General features: G+C 40.3%; 2 protein-coding genes across 2 annotated transcripts in view; one reads left to right on the top strand and one right to left on the bottom strand.

Annotated features, from left to right (window-relative positions):
- The window catches only part of LOC136250635 (E3 ubiquitin-protein ligase rnf213-alpha-like), a 486,640-nt gene that overhangs the window by 332,903 nt on the left and 135,147 nt on the right, over positions 1-18,590 (bottom strand). The gene's annotated exons all lie outside the window — the stretch shown is intronic.
- LOC136251602 (uncharacterized) lies at positions 11,317-12,142 on the top strand. The gene is made up of 3 exons (XM_066044062.1): positions 11,317-11,448; positions 11,566-12,027; positions 12,075-12,142. Exons 1-3 carry the CDS (start codon positions 11,317-11,319, stop codon positions 12,096-12,098), a joined length of 618 nt encoding a protein of 205 aa, XP_065900134.1. The 3' UTR covers positions 12,099-12,142.

Below are 18,590 nucleotides of genomic sequence, written 5' to 3'. Positions count from 1 at the left end.
CTCTCTACAATGTAACTTCTTCTAGCTGAACTCTCTACAGGATGACTTGTTTCTAGCTGATCTCTCTACAGGGTGACTTGTTTCTAGCTGAACTCTCTACAGGGAGATTTGTTTGTAGCTGAACTCTCTACAATGTAACTTCTTCTAGCTGAACTCTCGACGGGTGGCTTGTTTCTAGCTGATCTCTCTACAGGGTGACTTGTTTCTAGCTGAACTCTCTACAGGGTGATTTGTTTGTAGCTTAACTCTCTACAAGGTAACTTCTTCTAGCTGACCTTTCTACAGGGTAATTTGTATGTAGCTGAATTCTCTACAGGGCGATTTGTTTGCAGCTGAACTCTCTATATGGTAGTTTCTTTGTAGCTGAACTCTCTACAGGGTGATTTGTTTGTAGCTGAACTCTCTACAAGGTAACGTCTTCTAGCTGATCTTTCTACAGGGTGATTTGTTTGTAGCTGAATTCTCTACAGGGTGATTTATTTGCAGCTGAACTCTCTACATGGTAGTTTCTTTGTAGCTGAACTCTCTACAATGTAACTTCTTCTAGCTGAACTCTCTACAGGATGACTTGTTTCTAGCTGATCTCTCTACAGGGTGACTTGTTTGTAGCTGAACTTTCTACAGGGTGATTTGTTTGTAGCTGAATTCTCTACAGGGCCATTTGTTTGCAGCTGAACTCTCTACATGGTAGTTTCTTTGTAGCTGAATTCTCTACAATGTAACTTCTTCTAGCTGAACTCTCTACAGGATGACTTGTTTCTAGCTGATCTCTCTACAGGGTGACTTGTTTCTAGCTGAACTCTCTACAGGGTGATTTGTTTGTAGCTGAACTCTCTACAAGGTAACTTCTTCTAGCTGATCTTTCTACAGGGTGATTTGTTTGTAGCTGAATTCTCTACAGGCGATTTGTTTGCAGCTGAACTCTCTACATGGTAGTTTCTTTGTAGCCGAACTCTCTACAGTGTAACTTATTCTAGCTGAACTCTCTAAGGGTGGCTTGTTTCTAGCTGATCTTTCTACAGAGTGTCTTGTTTCTAGCTGAACTCTCTACAGGGTGATTTGTTTGTAGCTTAACTCTCTACAAGGTAACTTCTTCTAGCTGACCTTTCTACAGGGTAATTTGTATGTAGCTGAATTCTCTACAGGGCGATTTGTTTGCAGCTGAACTCTCTATATGGTAGTTTCTTTGTAGCTGAACTCTCTACAGGGTGATTTGTTTGTAGTTGAACTCTCTACAAGGTAACGTCTTCTAGCTGATCTTTCTACAGGGTGATTTGTTTGTAGCTGAATTCTCTACAAGGTAACCTCTTCTAGCTGATCTTTTTACAGGGTAATTTGTTTGTAGCTGAATTCTCTACAGGGCGATTTGTTTGCGGCTGAACTCTCTACATGGTAGTTTCTTTGTAGCTGAACTCTCTACAATGTAACTTCTTCTAGCTGAACTCTCTACATGGTGACTTGTTTGTAGCTGAACTCTCTACAGGGTGATTTGTTTGTAGCTGAACTCTCTACAAGGTAACTTCTTCTAGCTGATCTACTTTTCTACAGGGTGATTTGTTTGTAGCTGAATTCTCTACAGGGCGATTTGTTTGCAGCTGAACTCTCTATATGGTAGTTTCTTTGTAGCTGAACTCTCTACAGGGTGATTTGTTTGTAGCTGAACTCTCTACAAGGTAACTTCTTCTAGCTGATCTTTCTACAGGGTGATTTGTTTGTAGCTGAATTCTCTACAGGGCGATTTATTTGCAGCTGAACTCTCTACATGGTAGTTTCTTTGTAGCTGAACTCTGTACAACGTAACTTCTTCTAGCTGAACTCTCTACAGGATGACTTGTTTCTAGCTGATCTCTCTACAGGGTGACTTGTTTGTAGCTGAACTTTCTACAGGGTGATTTGTTTGTAGCTGAACTCTCTACAAGGTAACTTCTTCTAGCTGATCTTTCTACAGGGTGATTTGTTTGTAGTTGAATTCTCTACAGGTGATTTGTTTGCAGCTGAACTCTTTTACATGGTGGTTTCTTTGTAGCTGAACTCTCTACAAAGTGACTTCTTCTAGCTGATCTATCTACAGGATGACTTGTTTCTAACTGAACTCTCTACAGTGTGATCTGTTAATAGCGGAACTTTCTACTGGGTGATTTGTTTGCAGCTAAACTCTTTGCATGATTGTTTCTTTGTAACTGAACTCTCTACAAGGTGACTTCTTCTAGCTGATCTCTCTACAGGATGACTTGCTTCTAACTGAACTCTCTACAGTGTGATCTGTTCATAGCGGAACTTTTTACTGGGTGATTTGTTTGTAGCTAAACTCTTTGCATGATTGTTTCTTTGTATGATTGTTTCTTTGTAACTGAACTCTCTACAAGGTAACTTCTTCTAGCTGATCTCTCTACAGGGCAATTTGTTTGTAGCTGAATTCTCTACAGGGTGATTTATTTGAGCTGAACTCTCTACATGATGGCTTATTTGTAGCTGAATTCTCTATTAGGTACCTTCTTCTAGCTGATCTGACTACAGGGTGACTTGTTTGTAGCTGAATTCCCTACAGAATAACTTACAATGTAATATAACTGAGTAAATTATAAATGCAGCTGAATGCTTTATTAGGGTGACTGTTCTATTAGAGTATCTCGATCTCGCATTTGCTGCACCTAGTTGCCTTTCGAATCATAACTCAGTGATTTGTAATCCGATTCTTCTGTACTACTGCAAGGACTTTCTATGATGATTATTCCAGCTACATACTGATTTTCAGCTCGTTGTTCTAAGCGGTTTGCCTGGTAGATACGAAAACTAATAGTTTTTTTAGTCATAAAAATCGATCGCGTAATTTTGACACAGGTTGGGTTTCGTGTCATATCTCCGTGGTCTTTATCCCGATTCCTTTCAAACCACAAAAAGGCACTCCTACGATGGTTGCTCCATCTACATATCAATTTTCAACTGATTCCTCCAAGGCGTTTACCCTGTAGGCGTGACAGACCTTCGACCTTATTTTACGCAAATAATCGGTCATAACTCCGTGAATGTTCATCGGATTCCTACCAAAGTTGGTACGGAGATCCGCCTTAATGAGCCCTTTAAGTGTGCCAAATTTCAGCCAAATCCGAGCACGCATTCGTGTTTTATGGCGAATTTTGCGAAGTGTGCGAAATGAAGATGAAAAAAACGAAGAAATTAAAACGAAATTTTGTTCGCTCGTATCTCGGAAATGGCTGGAGCGATTTTCTTCAAATTTGGTATGTAGACTACCCTAGCTGGGCGGCACGTCTCCAGCAAATTTGGTTCCAATCGGATAAGGGATCACAGAGCTACATAGGTGTGAAAATTGCGTTTTCTTTCTTCCTGTTAATATACTCACGGTGTGGCGCGCCGGCTTCTTGGGCCGCACGACACACTATCGTGTGTCTTGATTATGAGGCCCCCTGTAGAACTACATACACATTTCCCTGTAACTGCAAACAGTTTAACCTGTGTGGCTTATTTTTATGATCAATCAACACAATTACAAATTAATGCCTAAATGTACATGTAGCTAAACAAATCATTATAATCTTCTTCTTCGTAATAATCTTCTCTCTAGATCGGTGGTAAAGAAAAAGACAAGTTAAAAGTAATGCCTAAAGCTGGCCATAGACTGGCTTTAGGTTTGAAATTACAAAAAGAAGTGATATCTAATCAAAAACAGCCAAGCTGTAAAAAAGGGTGTGGCCTCCAAAAAAGCCAGGATGAAAAAAGATGTGAAATCAAAGGTGGCGGAGGCAACACAAATTCATCTGAATTGTCATTATTAAAATTTTTACCATTAACCTACCATCACAGCCATTTCTTGGCCGCCACCTTTGATTTCACATCTTTTTTCATCCTGGCTTTTTTGGAGGCCGCACCCTTTTTTACAGCTTGGCTGTTTTTGATTAGATTGTCTATAAGGTGACTTGTAACATAGCTGAACACTTTGATAGACCTATATTTCTTAGGTGACTGCACCATTAGAGTATCTCGATCTTGCACTTGCTGCATGTAGATGGTTTTGTATTATAACTCATTGGATTTACATTCAATTCTACTTTAAGCCAGCCATGCCAAAGCATCTGAAGCACCTTGTACAGGCTCTGCCTTCTGTGTAAACTCTCCAGTGCCCAACTGATAGACTTGATAATAATAAATAATAAAAGCTAGCGCAGTCTGACAACCATTGATTGTGTGATCAGAGACTGAGCTGAAAGCAATCTCCAGCTGGCATCAATCAAAGAAATGTGGAGAATATACCAAGTTTAACAATCAATTGAGAAAGAACTATTGTTGACGTTTATGCTGCAAAACATGCAATCATGACATTGCAACTCCCAGTATATGTGGCCAACATTTGCTTTATCCAAGCACAGCAAGGGGTCCCTGGCTCAATTGATTGTCTCTAGAGAATTTTATTATAGATATCAAGAATGCAGCAGCTATAACTGCTGCTCATTGACTAATTCGTCATCCATGTCATAGCAAAAAAATGTTACACTCTATGAAATTTTCACAGATTTTACTTTCATAGTTACTGTGTTAACTACAAAATCCGTGAGAATTACGTACCATGACAATTTCCACAACGTCTACAGTATTCCATCTGTACACCGACTTTCAGCTCATTCCCCTGAACAGTTTGTCTGGTAGGCGTGGTGAGTAACTGTTTTTTATTAACAAAACTTGATTGTGTTTTTGCTACACACAGTTGGTTTTTGCATTGTAGGATTTCTTCCAAACCACAAAAGGTTTGAGGTTCAATAGTTAACCTATACACACACTAATTTTCAGCTTCTTCTCATAAGCGGTTTAGCCTGTGGGTGTGACAACACATTGGTGTTAATTTTCATGAATAATCGTTAATAACTCTGTGACAATTTATTGTATTCCAAACAAATTTGGCACTGTGATTCTGCCTATATACTCCCTAAATTTCGAGGTATTCGGATAATGTGTTTGTGTTTTAGGGAAACTTTTGTGAGTGAGCGAAAAGAAGAAAAATAAGGAAAAATGAAAAAAATGAAGTTGATTTTTGAATGTTCATATCTTGGGAATGTCTGAAACAATTTGCTCCGATTTGGTCATTTCCACGCATCGATAGCTCAATAATGGCTGGATGGAAATTGACCATTCTTGCTGTGGAAACTCCCTTGTGGTAGTGCACCTCCCATTCTAAATTTGAGGCAAATCCTCAAATCACTGAGATATGTGCCTTTAAAGTTTGTCATATTTTCTTTATATTTTTCTTCTTGATCTTTTTCTTCTTTGTTTCGCATACTTTAGAAAAATCATGATAACTTGCGCGTGCTTTGGTTGATTAACTTAATATTTAGAGTGCAGTAGGAGCATAATACTGCACATTTACAGTTCAATTTTGGTACAGATCAGACAAACAACAAGGGAGGTATGTGCAATTTTTCAAAAATCTAAAGGCGATTTGTTGTCACGCCTCCAGGGTAAACCACTTGATGGAATCACTTGAAGATCGGTCTGTACATGGAGTAAGTATCGTAGTACAAACCTTTTGTCAGACTATTGAACTGCTCAGAAATTGCCATTTTTGAAAGGTTTTCAGTTTTGGCAACTTTCAAGCTGTCACACTTGGAAACTTTTATGCAATCCAATAGTTTTCAAGCAGGCCAAAAATTTCCAAAACTGGAAACTGGTCATAGTTCCAAATTTGGAAGCTTGAACAACCACAACATAGTGCTCAAAAGCTACCAGTTGTGGCAATAAGCATACTACTTCTTTAATAAAGAACAATGAGCTAATCAATTGTGCAATCTAGTTCACCAAAAATGGCAATGTTTTAATACCTCCAAATTGCGAAAGTTGGCAATTTATGGCTGCTCACAAATTACCAAAAAACTGTCAATTTTGGTAACAAAATATTTCCACTTTTTGGCAACTTTAAAGTTGTCATTTTTTGGCTAATTTTAAGCAATCTAATAGTTTCTAAAATTAAAAACTTTGGGCTAGATACTCGAAATTTCCAAAATGGCAAATTTTGGTTATCAAAAGTTAACCTGAAAAGATGTTCTCAAAAGCTACCAAAATGTGGCAATAATTGTACTCTTTCTTTTATAAAGAACAATGAACTAATTGATTACGGGATATAGATACATTTGCCAAAAAATGATAATGTTTTGATACTCTAGAATAATATTTCCAACACAAAATTACCAAAGTATCAAACAGTACGGTAGTACTGTTTAAGTAGGGATGCCCCAAAAATGACGCGTGCCACCTAAAATGCTGCCTTCAAAACTCATCCTAGAGAATCTTACGCCACGAAAATTACCTTTATGGAATAATATTAATCCATCTAACATGAAATACAGCATTTAAACAAGAAAACACTTACCAGTGACCGGATATAGAATTTTTTAAACACTCACTCACTCACTCACTCACTCACCCACCCACCCACCCACCCACCCACTCACTCACTCACTCACTGACCACAGTCGCAAGCATAGAGGCCAAATGAAGCAGTGCACGGCCACCATTTTACGCCACAATAACAAACTCACCAGTGGGATGTGCCTTTTGGGGTTCCAACAAGTGTGGGCCCTCTGCACCTTGTCGTTTCTTTTAATCTTCAATCAGGCTGCTTGTTTTCTTCTTCATCCAATGAAACCATATCGAGGTGGTAATTGTCTGTATCAACACTTTCTTTCAGCAGCATATTTAGATGCCACAAAATTATTTCAGAAAACGCTTCAGTCCCGGCGCTACTATAAAAGGTATAATAGCTAGATATCTGCAACTTTGTGATTGGGATCCTGTTCGCAATAGATGTGCAACTACACCCATCAAATAAAGTAGTAGTAGTAGTAGTAGTAGTAGTAGTAGTAGTAGTAGTAGTAGTAGTAGTAGTAGTAGTAGTAGTAGTAGTAGTAGTAGTAGTAGTAGTAGTAGTAGTAGTAGTAGTAGTAGTAGTAGTAGTAGTAGTAGTAGTAGTAGTAGTAGTAGTAGTAGTAGTAGTAGTAGTAGTAGTAGTAGTAGTAGTAGTAGTAGTAGAAGTCACGTGATCAAGTCGTGAGGTGTGAAACAACGCTGCTGGTCAGCCTTCCCCCAAGCTCCTTTTGGGTGTGCTTAGCCGTTCCTGTGAAACTATGAAACTTCGTAGCTCAAGAACTGTCCGGTCACCGAGTGCAAGTAGTGAACTTACACCTGTAGTCCGAATTAATGCCCACCTGGATACTGAAGTCTCCCATCGCTGTGCGTCCGTGGAAGCCAGCGACGAGTCCTCTGCAAGTTTTCCTGGTGAGCGCGTCGATGCTGGGTTGTCGGGAGCTGAATGCCTACCGTCAGACACAACTCATGGTCAGTGGTCCTATGCTGAGAACATCGAACTGATGCACTGCTTCTATCTCGCCAAGCATGATGGAGTAGGTTACCGGAATCGACTGAAGGCTATTTGGGATACTAGAAATTCATCTAAAGCGTCGATAAGTGTGAATACTCTTTGCTGTCACGCTAGAAACATTCAATCGTCTCACATGCTCTCTGAACATGAGTTATCTAATATTGCAACTTCTTGTACCAGATCGTCAGTGGATATCACACATGTGGTGGCTTCCCAGCCAACTAAGCCTGATGTAGTGGATCCTAAGCCAGCTGTCTATTCTGAATCAAGTTCACCAGATTCTCCTGAGAAGGTCTATCCTGAATCAAGTTTACTGGATTCCCCTGAGAAGGTTAATTGTCCAAAGTCTGAGGATATATCTGTTGTGTGTGTGGTGCATTTTCCTGAGGATAATGTCTCACAATGTTTGGAACACAAGTTTTTTGAGGCTTCTGCCCAGGGGTTACTAGCCCCTAGTCTCCCTAGAGTTACCATCAACAAACCAGTTTTGGATCTTGTCACCAGTGTAAATGACTCTCTTGAAAAAGTTTTGGAATATTTTGATCCATCATTGCAACAGTGTGTGCATCTTCTATATGCTGCTGCTGCCACTGTGAATACGCTGTTATCGGGATCCCCAGCTCGACGATCACACAATTCATGGAAGTCACGTTTGGAGAACACTATATCAAGTTTAAGAGGAGATTTGTCTCGTTTGGTGGCTGGAGGTTTCCCTCCTAGTGGTAGTAGGAAATTTATGCATAAGTTAAGACAATTACATTCTAAACATTGTATAACGTCATTGTCAGATTTTTCTGTAGTAATTGAAACTCTTAAACAGAAAATTTCAAGTTATGCAGCCAGGTTAAGGAAGTATAAGTCAAGATTATTGAGACAATGGCAAAACAAATTGTTTCGCCAGAATGAAAAGAGATTTTATTCTGAGTTGTTGAGGGGTGGGGATGAAGTTCACCCATCCCCTGATTTGGCTGCATTGGAATCTTTCTGGAAAAACATTTTTGAGAATCCAGCAAAAGCAAACTTGGATACCTCTTGGCTCAGTGACCTTGAGGGCAAGACTGCAGATAAGTCATTTATTGTGGAGCAGTCTGTCATTGATGAGGCTTGTTTTAATGGTTGTGTGTCTAGGTTACGCAACTGGGCTGCTCCAGGTCCTGATGGCGTTCAGGGCTTTTGGATTAAACGATTCACAGCTTTGAGGTCAGTGATTGTCTCCCATTTTAACAACATGTTGAAGGATGGGTCTCTTATACCATCATGGTTTCTGAAGGGCAAAACTATTTTAATTCCCAAAGCTTCTGATACAGAACAGCCAAAGAATTTTCGGCCAATAACCTGTCTGAACATTTTGTACAAGCTGTGGACAGGATGTATTAGTGAAGTAGTGCTAAGGCACTGTGTTGTTAATAATGTTTTACATCCAGCACAGAAGGGGTGTGTTAGAGGAGAGCTTGGATGCACAGATCATTTGTTGTTGAATAGTCATATTTGGAAGCAGGTCAAGTCTAAGAATCGATCACTTTCTGTTGCATGGCTTGACTATAAAAAGGCCTATGATTCTGTACCCCATAACTGGATTGTTTGTTGTTTAAAATTATTTCGATTTGACACCACCATAGTACAGTGTATTGAACAATTGCTCTCACTATGGAGTACTACTTTGTACCTTCGGATGCCTACTTGTGACCCAGTGATGCTGGCAGCAGTCTCTATTAAGCGCGGTATTTTCCAGGGAGACACACTTAGTCCTCTACTGTTTTGTCTTACTCTTACACCATTGAGTATGCTGTTGGATTCCTTGAGTAGGTATCAGGCCACCACTACGAGAAGAGTAAATCATTTGTTGTATATGGATGACATTAAATTGTTTGCAAAATCGGATATACAGCTTGAAAGGCTACTTCACACTGTTTATATGTTTTCCAATGATGTTTGTCTCACCTTTGGGCTTGACAAGTGTGCAAAGTCCTCTGTAGTGAGGGGAAAGGTGGTTTCATCTGATGATGTTCCCCTATCAGACGCTTGCTCTATACGTGTATTGGGTGTTGGTGAGTCATACAAGTACCTGGGTTTTTATGAATCTGATGGACTAGATTGTGTCAAGAGTAAGGAGATGCTTACTGATTTATATAACCATCGATTGAAGCTAGTATGGAGCTCATTGCTCAGTGGACCTCGTAAGACAAGAGCTACAAACTCATTTTGTGTTCTACTCTTGTCCTTTGGCTTTGGAATTGTTCCCTGGACTAAGAAAGAGATCCAGCAATTTGATGTTAGCACAAGGAGGATCCTATCAGCCACTAACAATCATCATCCTCGTAGTGCTATTGAGCGTATTTATTTGCCTTGCTCTGCTGGAGGTGTTGGGTTGGTGAACATTGAGAACTTGTATAACAGAAAGTTAGTCTCACTTGCTCATCATCTCTCTGTTTCTTCTGACCCTCTGGTCTTATTGTGCTGTGAGATTGACAGTGATTTGCCAAGGCGGAGTTCTGTGTTGTTCAGGGCCAGGGAATACTGTGCATCTCTATCTGTTACATCAGACTTCCAAAACATCTTGTTCTCTTCACTGAAGTCTTTGATTCATGACTGTCAGTTTAGCCGGCTAATGTCCTCTATCATCGACAAACCTCTTCATGGTCAGTATTATGCACTTTTAAACAAGAATTCAATTGACAAGACTAGAAGTGTGTGCTGGCTGAAAAGCCATGTTCACTCAGAGTCGGAATCTACAATACTTGCCATTCAGAATCAGGCCATCACCACCAGAGTTATTCAGGTTAAGATTATGAAGATGAGCATTCCTTCTATAATGTGTAGATTGTGTGGAGAGCATGAAGAATCTGTTGTTCATTTGTTGGCAGCTTGTCCATCATTGGCTGCCACTGCTTATTTATATCGTCATAACTTAGTAGCTGGAGTGGTGCATTGGCGGCTGCATGGATTTTTACCTGGTTCCTCGTGTTGGTTCACTCATAGACCCCCTGCTGTGGTTGAATCATCGGCAGTGAAGATCCTGTGGGATTTTAGCTTACAGTCTGCCAGTCACCACCTGAGTAATCGTCCAGATATTGTTTTATTTGACTATGACCTTAAGAAGATCTACTTCATTGAAGTTTCTTGTCCAGCTGATGTAAATGTTCCCTCTAAGGAGCAAGAAAAGTTACAGAAGTATCAATCATTGGCACATGATTATCACATGATGTACAGAATGCCGGTGATAATTATCCCTGTGGTGGTTGGATGTACAGGTGTTGTATCTTCCAACTGTATTACTCACCTTCGTCGTATCCCAGACTTTTCTAACAATTTATTTTGTACCATTCAAAAGGCAGCCATAATTGGAACTGTTCATGTCTTACGGTGTACAAATGTGATTTAATGAACATTATCTTATGTACTTGTACATGATTCTGTTCTTTCTCTGTACAATTGTGTGTACATGTAATTCTTTTAATGAAAAATAGTAGTAGTAGTAGTAGTAGTAGTAGTAGTAGTAGTAGTAGTAGTAGTAGTAGTAGTAGTAGCGAATACCTGACTATAACGAAACATTGTTTAATAACCTCCATAAAGCAGCTATTCTTGGGACTGTTAATATCTTAACATCTATTAACTTTGGTTATACTTAAGCGTATGCCTGTATTACCAATATTATTCTGTACTATTGTACATGTGTGTCATTATTGTTCAATGAAAAAAGTAGTAGTAGTAGTAGTATCACGTGACCGAAGTGGTAACGCTTGGAAGCTGGCTTCGAATCTTGCGCTTTTACTTTCTCCCTTCCTTGCTATTTGATTCTATAGACGATTTGATGTTGATTTATTCGTTTGGCTGCCGCTTTGTCTGATATTAACAACATTTTTCGAAGGTCAAGATTCTCCAATTAATGCTCACCTGGATAAAACTTTGCTTATCGGCCTGGACTAGCTTCTATGGACGAAGCGGGTTTTTTGCCCTATTCGGGTGAGAGCCTTGCCACTGGGTTGTCGGACGCTGTGCGTCCTTTGTTGCAACCAGCCCAGGGACGGCGGAAATGGACTCGTGAGGAGAATACTGAATTGACGGTATGCTACTACTTCGCTCGATCGAAAGGGAAAGGCTACAGGAATCGCTTGAAGGATCTGTGGGATGCTTGAAACCCTAGTAAGCGTTATAGATCTGTGAACAATTTGTGCTGCCAGGCTCGTGCTGTGATACACTCTAATAAGCTTTTGACTGAGTTTGAGCTGCAGGCCATTCAACAATCAGTATCAGCGGATGCAGCTGCTGATGCCAAGGGTGCAGATACTATCATTGGCTATGCTCTGTGTAATCCTGTAAAGCCAGATGAGTTGCTTGACGAAATTGTCTCTCCTAAGAAGTTTGATCCTGTTCGGGTGAATGTATCATTTGATGGCACTGCTCCAAACGAAACTGCCTCTCCTAAGTGTGATCCTGTTCGGCTGAATGTGTCATCTGATGGCACTGTTCCTATTTTTGATTATGTATTAAGTGATGATGTTGTGAGCCCTGCTACTGTGTTGACGACTAGTCCTGCTGTTGGTGCTGTCAATGTAGCTGCCAGGGAATTTGACTCAGTGCTGTCATGTGCTAGGCATTGCTTCTCTAAGGCTACGCCTGAAATGGCACGGATGTTTGAACAGGTGATCACTTTTCTACAGGATTTTGACACCACTTGCTTTTCTTCCAGGACCCCTGTGTCCAGAGTTGCTGAGACTAAAACTGTGAAAAATCTGATACATCTTGCTAATCAATGTATATCTGAAATATTGATGACCATGGAACTTGACATGTTGGAGTGTAATTGTTTAGTGTATGCTGCAGCTAAGGCTGTTGTGTACATTGCAAAGGGTAATTCAAGCAACTCATTTGGTGGACATAACAGTGGGGAGCATTGGAAGGAACGGTTGACATCTAGGATCAGTAAATTAAGAAAGGATTTGTCTCAGTTAGTGGCTATTAATTCGTGTACCACTCTTACTCCTAGATTGTTTGCTATTAAGAAACGTCTCTATAAGGCATATAAAAGTAATAGTGTGCATTCATTTTTGATTGCTACGGAAACTCTTAAACAGAAAATTACATGCTCAGCAGTGCGTTTGAAGAAGTATAAAGAAAAAGTAACCCGTTTTAGACAAAACACCTTGTTTCGCTCTAATCAACGGAAATTTTACCGTCAACTTAAGCAATGTAGTGATGATATTATTGGACAGCCTTCATTACCAGACTTAACTAGTTTCTGAGTGAATATCTTTGAAAAACAGTCTAGTGCAGACTTAAGGACTCCCTGGTTGTCCCAATTGCGGGAAGAGTTTGTGGAGTCCTCACATACAGTGCTGACACCTTGTATTGATAGTAATGTGTTTACCACGACCCTGAAGAAGCTGAGGAACTGGGCCTCCCCTGGGCTTGACGGAATTCAGGGTTTTTGGTGGAAATGATTTGGATCTGTTCATTCTTATTTGTGTCGTATATTTGATAGATTTCTACAAGATGAGCAGAGTGTTCCATCCTGGTTACCTCTTGGTAGAACTCTGTTGATACTCAAAACTAATGATCCAACTAATCCACAAAACTTTCGTCCTATTACTTGCTTAAATATTGTATACAAGATCTGGACAGGATGTACAACTTCGTTGATGTTTGACCATTGTGAAGCTAACCAATTAATTCATTCTGCACAAAAGGGCTGTGCTAAGGGTCAATATGGATGCACTGATTACCTGCTATTATCTAATCGTGTCTGGCACCAGGTACACAATAAGAATCGCTCCTTGTCAGTGGCATGGATAGATTATAAAAAAGCATTTGACTCAGTGCCACACAATTGGATAATTGAATGTTTACATCTTTTTAATTTTCCTCCAGTTTTAATCACTTGTTTGCAGCTGCTGTTGCCTTTATGGCGGACAACTTTATTCCTTCACATGCCAAACACTACACCAGTGCAGTTATCTACTGTGTCTGTCAGATGTGGAATTTTTCAGGGGGACACATTAAGCTCTCTGCTGTTTTGTCTTGCTTTAAACCCGCTGAGTTATTTGTTGGACCGACTTGATGGTTATAAGGTGAGTTCTGATGTATATTTGACCCATCTTTTGTATATGGACGATTTAAAATTGTTTGCTCGGAATGATGAGAGTCTTTATAAGTTGGTGGATACAGTCCAGAGGTTTTCAGACGCTATCCAAATGAGTTTTGGAATTTCAAAGTGTGCGAAGTTGACCATCAAGAGGGGAAAGAGTGTTCAGACTGGCTTAATGCCTATAATGAGAGGCCCTGAGATTCCTGAGTTGAAGACTGCTGGTTTGTATCGCTACTTGGGTTTTCCTGAAGGAGGTGGGATTGATCATGCCCACTCTAAGGATGTTGTACTTAGTGAGTTTAAAAGTAGACTTAATCTGATCTGGAGTAGTTTTCTACATGCACGTTTTAAGGTGCAAGCTACTAACTCTTTTTGTATACCAGTGCTATCATATGGCTTTGGGATTGTTGATTGGACTGTGGCTGAGATTACACAGTTTGATATTTTGGTACGTAAGATGATGGTAACATCTAGAAGTCTGCATCCTTGCTCTGCTGTGGAACGACTCTATCTTCCTCATTGCTTGGGTGGTAGGGGTTTGTCAAATGTTGAGGATCTTTATCGTTGCCGTGTCATTCTGCTGGCACATCATTTGAGAACATCTGATGATGCTTTAGTTAAAATGTGCCATCTGCTAGATGTGTTGTTGCCATCACGCAAATCAGTCTGCTCAAGGGCGGATGCTTATGTCGCAGCATTATCTGTTGATATTGATCTAACTCAGGCTACAGCTGATGAAATAAAGAATTTAGTCTGTGATCGTCAGAAGGTGTCTCGTTGGGAGACTTTGAAGAATAAGCCATTACATGGTAAGTTTATTAACTGGTGTGGTTCCAACCCTGTGGATCTATCTAGAAGTTTTCGTTGGCTTTGTGAGTTTTTACATAGTGAATCAGAAAGCACCATCTTTGCTATTCAGGACCAGGTTGTGAGGACTAGGGTGTATGAGGCAAAAATAATGAATCTGTCAGTACCAACTTTGATGTGTCGCTTATGTAGCAGTCATGAGGAAACTATTCAACATCTGATGGCAGGGTGTCCAATGCTAGCACCAACAAGTTATATCCTTCGCCATAACTTAGTGGCATCGGTGATTCACTGGCATCTATGTCATACTTTCGGCATTGGTGAAATTGCCAATAATTGGTACTCTCACCAACCATTGCCAGTGGTTGAGAATGCCAGCATCAAGATGTTGTGGGACTTTGAAATCATCACCGTGTCCCACATCCCGAGCAATCGTCCAGACCTGGTAGTGTTTTTGAAGGAGACTCCAGAGAAGATTTTATTAATAGAGGTCTCTTGCCCGGCTGACATTAATGTACTGGATAAAGAAAATGAGAAGATCACAAAATATCAAAGATTAGCTGGAGAGATGTCAAGAACTTACTGTCAGCCGGCAGTGATTATTCCTGTTGTGTTTGGAGTGTCTGGAGTGGTTTCAAATAACCAGAAGAGACATTTGGAGAAGATTCCAGCCTTTACCCAATTAACTTTTGCTAACTTACAAAAGGCAGCCATATTGGGAACAGTTAATGTTCTTAATAATATCAATTTACATGTGGTGTAACTTAGGCTTTGCTTGTTTCACCATTATTGTCTGTACAATGGTACATGTTAAATTTTATCAAATCTGTAGTAGTAGTAGTAGTAGTAGTAGTAGTAGTAGTAGTAGTAGTAGTAGTAGTAGTAGTAGTAGTAGTAGTAGTAGTAGTAGTAGTAGTAGTAGTAGTAGTAGTAGTAGTAGTAGTAGTAGTAGTAGTAGTAGTAGTAGTAGTAGTAGTAGTAGTAGTAGTAGTAGTAGTAGTAGTAGTAGTAGTAGTAGTAGTAGTAGTAGTAGTAGTAGTAGTAGTAGTAGTAGTAGTAGTAGTAGTAGTAGTAGTAGTAGTAGTAGTAGTAGTAGTAGTAGTAGTAGTAGTAGTAGTAGTAGTAGTAGTAGTAGTAGTAGTAGTAGTAGTAGTAGTAGTAGTAGTAGTAGTAGTAGTAGTAGTAGTAGCAGACCAGATCATGCCATATGTTCAGACTCATCGAACCATTTTGTAACACTGACACCTACAAATACTCCTTTATACCATCAACATCAAAGAATCAGAAGAGCCATCTGAAGAAGATTCCAGCCTATAATGAAGTAGTTTTTGCCACCTTGCAGAAGGCAGCCATTCTTGGAACAGTTGACGTTCTTAGGAATGTTAATTTGTGTATGATGTAGCTTAGGCTTTGGCTTGTTACATCATTACTATTGTCTGTACAATGTGTTGTACATGTAGAATTTCATTAAATCCGTAGTAGTAGTAGTAGTAGTAGTAGTAGTAGTAGTAGTAGTAGTAGTAGTAGTAGTAGTAGTAGTAGTAGTAGTGGTAGTGTAATTATAGTAGTAGAGTTAATTTTGCTTTTTTGTGTTTGCTAGTCATTCTGTAATCTAAAATTACGTGATAAGCTGAAAAATAAAGATCTAGGTGAACTATTAATGTCGATCACTTGACTAACCTTCCTACATGTATTACTGCCTCTAGGTTGCTGCAAGGTAGTGCTTCGCCACCGACAGACTGATGTTTGTGGTGGTGGTAAGTGTACTTGCATGGTCTTGGCTGCCATATTGGGTTAAACCAATTTTTGTATTAAATTTGAGGTCAAATGTCTCTAAGTCCCTGTTTTTCAAGATAGACCGGTACTTGGGCAAAGGAAGGAATCTGGTTCCCAGAGGTTTTCTACGCCCCAGATTCCTTCCTTTAAGCCTTGCGTGGGGTGATACAAATATATATATATATTGTATGACAGCCATCCTAATTGAGACCCAGTACTATCACATTCCCTCTATCAGGAATGGAGATGCTGCATAAGCAGCTAGAGCCCTTGTAATGCTCTGCATCAGAGCAACACGACCAACATTGACACAAAGCGTGACAGCATGCTGGTGTGCCCTCTGACATGTGTGGAGCTGACCCTTGCTCATTAGAGAGCAGTAAGCCAACACTCCAATTTGAGAGACAGCACTTGTTTTGGTGAACGCTATGCTGGAGCTCTCTGGAGATAAGGAGCTGAAGCGAGCCCATAGAGAGCTGCACCTCACCATGCTTATCTGAGAGGCAACACTTGCTACAAGCAGCGTGTTACACCTCTCATAACAAGGAGCTGACACTAACCCATGGCTGAGCTAGGTGTCAACACTCCTGTTAGGGGTGCTGACATTGACCCTTAACAGAGCCACATGTCAACACTCCCACTTGAGGAGCTGACATTGACTCATGAAAGAGTCGGATGTCGACACTCCCATATTTTGAGGAGCTGACATTGACCCATAAAGAAGCCGCATGACAACACTCCCACTTAAAAGGAGCTGACATTGACCCATGGAAGAGCCGCATGTCAACACTCCCATTTTGAGGAGCTGACATTGACCCAAATAGGAGCCACATTCCAACACTCCCACTTTGAAAAGCAGCTGCTAGTTGCTTGATATGCAGTAAAAAAATACAACACATGTATGAACATACAAGCAATATAATGTATAGGGATGCTGAATGCTTGGACAATACTGTATCAGTAGCCTGTAGGAAATATATGAAACCATAACAAAGATGTTCTGTGTATATAAACGACACACATACATATCTACAAATATTAGTATCCTGTGAACACTGTACACCATATACCTGAATGTATCAACAGCATGAGAATAATGTGGCAGCACAGCAATGTAAGCACTTTATATGTAGCTCATGTATCAGCAGCATGTAACCATATGTCTAAGAATTGTAAAGCATGAGACAGCAAATGTAAATACAGCTACACATGCCGCTACTGTGATCACCCTTTATGCCAAAGTAAATAAACAATTGAGGGTGGGAGAGGAGGGTTAACTCTAAACCACCACTTGCTCACACCAGCTGCCAATTATACAGCACATGTTATTGCGCATGTGCACATATTCTTATTAATGCCCTACTATTCCTATTACTGCCTCCCCTTCTGATTGACTGCCTGATGCTGCTGCTCTCATCCTCGACATTAACTTGGTTTAAAGGTATTTAAACTTTATTTAATGTCAATCACTTGACTAACCTTCCTACATGTATCACTGCCTCTAGGTTGCTGCAAGGTAGCTCTTTGCCACCGACAAACCGATGCTTGTGGTGGCGGTTTGGTAAGTGTATTTGGTCTCGGCTGCCATATTGGGTTAAACCAATTTTTGTATTAAGTTTTGAGGTCAAATGTCTGTAAGACCCTGTTCTTCAAGATAGACCAGTACTTGGGCAAGGGAAGGAATTTGGTGCCCAGAGGTTTTCTACACCCCAGATTCCTTCCTTTAAGCCACAGAAAGGCAGCCAAAGGGGGCAGCCTTTCACCCAAGTGTCTGGATAAATGTGTGGGTTCCAAGCCTGCTGGTCTGCAGGGTTGAAAGCCAAGCATGAATGTGCTCATAATGACACCCACACACATGTATTGAATTCACATAACTGCATACATACACAATTCATACATGTGACACAATTCTACCATATGTGAATGCACTAAAGACAGTATATATAAGAAGTTAACTCTAGTGTGTCACTGATTCCCCATTACCAGAGTCTTCGAGAATCTTGCTACTTCGCTGGGAGGGGGCTTAATGTATTGCTGGAATGCATTGCTTCGCCAATGACCTAGCAGCTGTATGTGAGTATCTGACATGTTTGATAATGAAGCAGATGTTGCCGCCCCTATGCGGAAACTGTGGGTGCTGTAGGATTGCTTGTCTACCTTAAGTTCTACCAAAGGAGACTTGAGAGCTGCACAAAATATAGTCGACGTCCAACCTTTGCCCTCCTTGGTGATAAAGAGTGGACCGGGCTGGCTGTTCCTCTTTGCCAGGTATGATAGGACTGGGAAAATAGTACTGTCGGTAGCGCCCAAGTATACTTTGGCACCCTGCTTGAATGGATCTGTCTTTGATTGCTTCAGGAACAGTTGTAATACCCGGGCTTTTCTCTGCTATCAACAGCAATATCTGCCAGTGACAGATGACAAGAGGAGTCGTATGAGCCTTCTGTGGGGATTGTGAACTCATAGTCCGGTAGAATAAGTGGCTTTTTTGGCTGAACCTTGCAATATGGTCTATAGTTTATTTTATGTCACAAAATA

The sequence above is a fragment of the Dysidea avara genome, chromosome 3 (genome assembly GCF_963678975.1).
Source record: "Dysidea avara chromosome 3, odDysAvar1.4, whole genome shotgun sequence".
Classification (NCBI taxonomy): Eukaryota; Metazoa; Porifera; class Demospongiae; order Dictyoceratida; family Dysideidae; genus Dysidea; species Dysidea avara.
This window is presented reverse-complemented; position numbering and strand designations above follow the sequence as displayed.

What these genes read in the sequence shown, in the direction of transcription:
- LOC136251602 (XM_066044062.1), top strand. Translation starts at nt 11,317, where the DNA reads ATGGACGAAGCGGGTTTTTTGCCCTATTCGGGTGAGAGCCTTGCCACT. An exon ending in AGGAGAATACTGAATTGACG is followed by an intron (nt 11,449 to 11,565) that starts GTATGCTACTAC and finishes TTGTGCTGCCAG; the next exon opens with GCTCGTGCTGTGATACACTC. An exon ending in TGGCACGGATGTTTGAACAG is followed by an intron (nt 12,028 to 12,074) that starts GTGATCACTTTT and finishes CTTTTCTTCCAG; the next exon opens with GACCCCTGTGTCCAGAGTTG.